This window comes from Choristoneura fumiferana, chromosome 2, assembly GCF_025370935.1.
Source record: "Choristoneura fumiferana chromosome 2, NRCan_CFum_1, whole genome shotgun sequence".
Taxonomy (NCBI): Eukaryota; Metazoa; Arthropoda; class Insecta; order Lepidoptera; family Tortricidae; genus Choristoneura; species Choristoneura fumiferana.
The window spans coordinates 14,805,543-14,812,432 of NC_133473.1; the positions used below are offsets into that span (position 1 = coordinate 14,805,543).

The 6,890-nt window shown below is 38.6% G+C and overlaps 1 protein-coding gene across 1 annotated transcript; it reads right to left on the minus strand.

Annotated features, from left to right (window-relative positions):
* Window positions 1–593: 593 nt before the first annotated feature.
* LOC141444564 (uncharacterized) lies at window positions 594–3,915 on the minus strand. Its single transcript, XM_074110128.1, has 3 exons — window positions 3,866–3,915; window positions 3,071–3,224; window positions 594–1,054 (listed from the first exon to the last, which is right to left on the minus strand). The coding sequence occupies exons 1-3, from the start codon at window positions 3,881–3,883 to the stop codon at window positions 891–893; spliced, it is 336 nt and encodes a 111-aa protein (XP_073966229.1). The 5' UTR covers window positions 3,884–3,915; the 3' UTR covers window positions 594–890.
* Window positions 3,916–6,890: the final 2,975 nt, after the last annotated feature.

Sequence of the window (6,890 nt, forward strand, 5' to 3'; positions counted from 1 at the left end):
TATTAACTAAATGTCGATAATTTTTCTGTACGATAATGAGTGACAGTCTAAGACTTTAATTAAACGTGTTACTTATTTTGTAAAACAGAACTGATTACAAAATTAATATGTGTAAGTATTACTTATCATTTATAATTTTTATAAATAAAAAACACTAACTTTTTAATTAAACCCAATATATCTTAGCTCTATTCATTTTTAGAAATATGTCTTATAATATATTACCTACTAAATCTTTAATTTAGTAATATATAACTAAAAACACAAAAATTTTTGTTTGGTTAGGTTTTTTTTTGGTTAGGCGACAGGCTAGCAACGTGCTAGCAACCTGTCACTATTGTACCTATTTTTTTTGACAAACAACCTAAAATTGCTAAAAGTGGCTCCGAAACGGTAATGTTTCGTGTGCTCTGCCACAGTGTAATAAAATGCTCTGCCTATCCCATTTGAGAATACAGGCGTGATGTTTGTGTGTGTGCGTGTGTGCGTGCGTGCGTGTGTTGTGTGTGTGCGTGTGTGTGTGCGTGTGTGTGTGTGCGTGTGTGTGTGTGTGCGTGCGTGCGCGTGTGTGTGAGTGTGTGTGTGTGTGTGTGTGTGTGTGTATATTGAACGTCATTTATCAATGTTTTATCGTGAAAGGTTTTCGGCTTGCTCAGGGATTTAATAAGTTGACTGTATCTTATTCACACGTAAAGATAGTTTGGCGTCTTGTTTAGAGCCTTCAGATTCGTCCAGCGTTTTCCCCAAACCTTTAGTACCTACTACCAATTTTCAATTAATTGTACATAAATATATATAGGTGTTATAAAGCCCGAGACGTTCCGACGACTCAACTGACCCGTAGGATTATCCACCATCCAGGCATCTCCTCCGGCGTTAGCTTCCTTTCTTTACAAATAATTAAACTGCAGAAGTAACACGTATGTGCTGGTTACTATTTGGAACAGTCCAAGCAAGGCTCGAGCATCCATGCTCCACATTCCGTACACCGAGAAGCTCGGCGGAATCTCCACAATCAGCTTTAACATTTTCTTAGCTTTCTGTCTCAGGGAGCCTGAAAATATTAACAAGTCATGTAGGGCCGGCCTTAGGCAGTTGTCTCACCGCCGGCAAGGAAACGATTGGCTATCGACTATTTTCTCGCTCAAGAAACGAACGAAAGATATAAGATCTTGTACCTATGAGTAAAAGAGACATAGGTATATATTAATAGTTGATCGCTGGCTGTTTACACTGCCGGCGAGAACTTGCTCATATCTTTCTTTTGTCGCAGCGACAAGAGCTATAAAACTTGCTGAGCTGTAAAACTAGCTCAGCGATGTTAGCTTAGCGGCCGCCCCGCTCGAGCGAGTGGAGCGAGTCGCCCGTCGCACTCGAGCACTCACAGCCGAGCGACAAAACTACACTCGCTTCTATACTTACTTGGTTTGTATAGATACATAGTTAACTAAATGTAAACAAAACAACGTCAATTGGTGTCTTAAATATTGAAATTCCCCCATTAAACCATCTAAACATTTTCATTTCTGTATTGAAATACACTAGTCTAGTTTGTACAATGATAGATAAGTAAAATACTCACTTAAAATCCTTGAATACACCAAATGTGGCAGCTGAAGTTTGTTTACATTTACGTAGTTAAATACTGTCATGAGAGTATACTTACTTATAGGCTTTACTCTCATGCTGTTTAAATAAGGTGCATGTACGACAGGCTTTAGGTACATTGGTACTTCATTAAAGATGACGTGAATGGTGTTTCATTCAACAATCATCTAATAAATGCTGCTCACCCACTCGTTTCTAGTTAGGTACTTGCTCGACTCGCTTCTCGCTCATCATCGGCGGTGGGACCCCAACGCTATTCTGCGGCCTTATATTGGGTACCTACCTTAAGTTTTCTGGATGATCCATATTATATTTTTTATCGATAGTAGACTTATAATGAAGCTCACTCCTGTAGATAGATATTTATACCTTGATTGACCTATCCAACAATACCCCACACTATAGGGTTGGATGAGAAAAAAAACACCCCCACTATACCTACGTCTATGGGAGGTACCCTAAAAAATTTTTTTTTGAATTTTTAATTGTACCATTTTGTCGGCATAGTTTACTTATATATTCGTGCAAAATTACAGCTTTCTAGCAATGATAGTCCCTGAGCGAGCCCTGAGCAAAGCCGCGGACGGACAGACAGACAGACAGACAGACATGCACCAGGCACCTTTTTGCCATAAAAAGAGCAGCTTATTGGCAGCTATCAGTTGTCAAATGTCGCCGTACAACGACACATACGTACACTCACACCTACACACGTACCTACGTATGACCATCCTAGAAAACTTAAGGTACCTACCCAAATCCGCGATCTTTCGATTGCTAAATACGTCTCGTCTATGCAACAAATTGTTCATGCATCTCCTCCACTTCCCTTTCTACACACTGTAAGTAAGAACACACGAACCCAGCTATCACCACCACGTTTCGACTTTATTTAACCAAACGTTAACGTTTAACCAAATTTACACTACTTGTCGATGTCGGTTTAGTTTGATTGAAGTCCATCACCGTAGTGCGGTGGTGGTGATAGTTAAGGTTTGTATGATGTGTGTGTTCGTATAGGGTGAAGGCGGAGGGGTTGCACGAACACACATTTGTTGCATAGATGAGCTATCGTAAGGTCGCGAGTGAGCAAAGTACTTAATTGTTTAATAGTTCGTTGATTGGCCAGTGGCCAGTGGCGTAGCTAGGTAATTAGGTAACCAAAGGCCCTGGGGCTAAAAATAAAATAGGGCCCCAACTAAACTATTTAAAATCGTTTGTACCGTATTCCGAATGTGGGAGAAATTTTCACTAGTTCAATTTATAGTTTTTAAGTCAGAGTCCGAGCTTGGGGGCCTCGGGGCACTGCCCGGTCTGGCCCTCCGGTAGCTACGCCACTGGATATGGCCCTCCGCAAAGTACCTAGCACCTGATTCCATAAATAAATTGGGTGCATGTTTTCGACTTCAAGCATGTAACAATAACAACACTAAAGTTAATAGTTGATTACTTTCGTACTTACCATCAAAGTGTCGCGAAAGCACATTAATTGAAAGTTTTTTAGTTTTTCTCACTTCTCTAAAAAATTGCTCGATGCGAATACAAAACCACAGCATCATCGAAATATTTACGGTGGCCATGTTGCCCAAATACAAAAAATTATGTACCGTGATGCGCTGCAAATATAATATTTGAAACAACAATTATTCCCTTGGCTCATTGAAACTTTAAGGAGCGACCACACCGCCGTAAGCGTCACGATTTTACCGCATGCTCTCCACATCACTGCTGAAAGTAGGTACGCTGACGGTGAGAAGAGCATGCTATAAAATACGGTATTTGGCAACTCCTGATTTTGCCAATTATTTTTTAATATTATTATGAAAATATAGATAAACAGATAGTGTTTAGCGAAGAGAAAAATTAAATCGGTTGAAAATTGTATTTATAGTGATTTTTTGAAAAATCTATATACCTGTCTCTTTCTCAAACGCTTTTCTCTATGCAGCAAGTATGGCGGTACTGGCGTGTGACGTTTCATGCCAGTATGTCTTTCTCTGTCTAATCTTGAATTTCAAACCTTTATAACTTTGTTATTTGTAAAGGTAGCTTAAAAATTGTTTTTCTATTCAATAACAGGCATTGTGTAGTTTTAATTTATAAAACATATACAAAATAGTCAAATACCGTATTGTGACGTTTACGAGGCACGTCACGTGACGTCACTGCGATTCCGTACCGTCTCCGTATTTTAAATAGCGGTGTGGTCGCTTCGTTAATTAAATACTCATCAGGTTTAATAATTTTGGAGACTTACAAAACCAACTTTATTCATTATTTTCAGTACAAAAATTGCATATTGAAAGCCCATCGTCATCCATGATAGGAACACAATACAAAATGAAAAAATCTGCAAGAAAAATGTAATTTTTACAACAAATATAAAAGGTCAGCCAAGTGAACGTCGAAATAATTATCTAATTAATATTTTACAATTTTAGGTTAGGTTAGTTAGCCTACGCTAGCTGACGCGGTTTGCGCAGAGCGGGTGGTCGGGTCCGCTACTGAAAAATAGTATGAAGAGCGCTAACTGCCTGCACGCCTCGCGTGCGACGGATTTTACCTGTCACCCGCAGGCGTGCGCCCGCGCAGATCACCCGCGCCGCCTAGCGTAGGCCCTTAAAATTCATAATCATAATCAAGTCTTCCAAGTACCTACCTACTATATAGGCTGTCCAACTGCTTTGTACAGTAGCGAACAAGGATTGTTGAGCCACTTAGGACTGTTCGCATTTGGCCGTATTATGATATTACAATACAATACAATGCAAATATTCATTATTGCACACCACAAATCAGTACCTACGAAAAATGTATAAAGACACATACATTCAGGGTAGACAATAGGCGGTCTTATCGCTTAAAAGCGAATCGATATTCTGGTTCATTAATGGATATTTTACTAAACTCAGCTAAATTATGAACAGTGGCGAGTGGCTCAACAATCCCGGTTCGCGATGGTACAGTGAACGACATGAATAAGTGATCGCTATTGTACCTTGTCGCTTTCAGTCGGTACATAATTTAGTATGGCTTTTCAAACATGACGTTAAAATTACAAGGTAGGTACAAAAGGGATCACTTATTCATGACGTTGACTGTATCTACCTTTAAGAAAATATTTTACCTCTTTTGCAGCGTGGTTAACATAACCTACCTACCTAGCTACTCATGCAAGTTCACTGCTTTCTATCACTAGCTATGTCTAAGCAAAACCGCGGACGGACGGATTTGCCGAAATTAAGTATAGAGTTTTTTTAAAGCAGGTACTATTTTTTTGCCAATTTTACCGTGTCTCAAAATTAACTGAGCCACCTGAACCTAGATTAAAAACCTTTTTCACTACTAAGTACATTTACAGAACATTTTGATAACTTAAATGACTGATAAGTTATAAATACGACGCCGTGACTGTTTATTAGGATTTATAAAACAAACAGGGTAGGTACGGCATCACAGATATCTGTCACAAAATTCATGCATGAGTGGTCAAACAGGCCGTAGGTTGTTTAGCTTTAGCTCAATAACACAAAGCAATCACCTGAAACCTGTATAGATCGCGGAAGCATGAAAACCCGTTTAAAATCTCTTTCATGTATACATCTGTTTCGCTGGACTCGAAATCTTCACGTTGAGTTATTGTGCATCGCTTGCTCAGCGTTTCTATGTTTCCAGAACCGTTTCTAAAATGGTTTATGATCAAGGAATTTACCACCTGTACTCGATTGATGAAGAACAAAACATGGCTGGAGCAGCAATACAACTCGAATACGAATGAGTAAAAAGCCCATATTGCCGCAATCATTTCAGGTAAACCTAAGCCACTTGGAATTAGTAAGAAAGAGGTTATTTGAACGGTACTGAGAACTACAACCGCTGTTAATACTACACCAAAATTGAGTTTGTAGTGGATATTGTATATATTGTCATCGCTCTTTATTTTCAATAGTCTGTCGATGTTCTGCATTCTGTTATACAATTCAATATTTCCATAATTGTTGAAGAATCTAGAGTGGAGCGTGCTCATAGTAAACACTAGGCTTAGTGCTGTATATCCGACAGTAAATATTTGGGATGATCCAGGATCACCAGAAATTATTTTTGAATAAGATTTCATAAATCTAGCGGCGAGAAATAACGTTACAATTACAGAAACAATTGTATAACACTTCTGAAAGACCGAGGGTGCGGTTACAATACGATCAGTAACGTCTACTCTGCACGATCCTAGTATTTTCTGAATAGAACGGTACGGAGCGAAGGTTTTAACGAAACCGTCGTCTAGAACAACTTCGTTTCTACTTTCACACGTTATTAAAACCATTTTCACGAGTACCTTGCAACGAGCTTCGATTCTTAATGATTTTCTTCTGAGTAAGTAAGTACTAGAACTTTGTAATGTCTTTAATACAATTGTAATTTATTTTTATTGATTAATATGATTCGGTCATTAACAAGACTCCGAGCGTCAGTCCTAGTTTTCGTTCGTGGTAGAGCAGGCTTGCCTTTCGTGCAGGGTTGTACGGATAATTAATATCTAATTATCAAGATATTTATGTACCTACTTAATTAATTTATGTTGAAAATTATCAACGATGATTACTTACTGATAATTACCAATGATAATAACGTTTACAATGCACGTGCTCGGAAAGTGCCTCTTGACGTGGGTCAACAAATCCATAGAAAATTAGTGATTTCCTGCACGCATCCACAAGTGTGCCGTAAAGTTGTATGGATTTTACTTACCGCACTTGTGCGGTAAAGTAACTTTTTAAATTGCCAAATTATGTCCAAACTATTGTTAAAAAATAAGTCTAAAGAGTCGTTATAGTTAGGCTTTGAACAAATAAGAAAACGTTTGATGCAACCAACTGAATATTTACTGATAAGATAATACAGATTAATCGCGACAGAAAAGAGAACGTTAATTTTTTTTTTTCACGTAAACTCGTATTTTAATTCCGTCTAAAGTTATGAAAAAAGGAAATAAATTCTTGAGTCCAATTCGGACCGTGCGACGTCAAGCGCGCGCACTCGAAAGTTAACCAATGAGCTTCCAGTGCGCGCGCACGACGTAGCACGAACCAATCATGGTTACCCGTTCGCGCCTGTCATGAAACCCCGCCAAAGTAATGTCCATAAGTTCAGTCCGGTGATTATTTGATGAGTGAGTATGAAGAAGTTTAAATGATGAATTTATATCTGACTTTACGCCGCCTTACGTCCTTCACGAAGTACTATTGTCAGTGACAAACTCAACGCTGAACAAAATACGTGAA

Excerpts from the sequence above, each read along its gene's own strand:
- LOC141444564 (XM_074110128.1), bottom strand. Across the intron at positions 1,055-3,070 it reads GCTTTCGCGACACTTTGATG|GCTCCCTGAGACAGAAAGCT; the intron begins GTAAGTACGAAA and ends TAATATTTTCAG.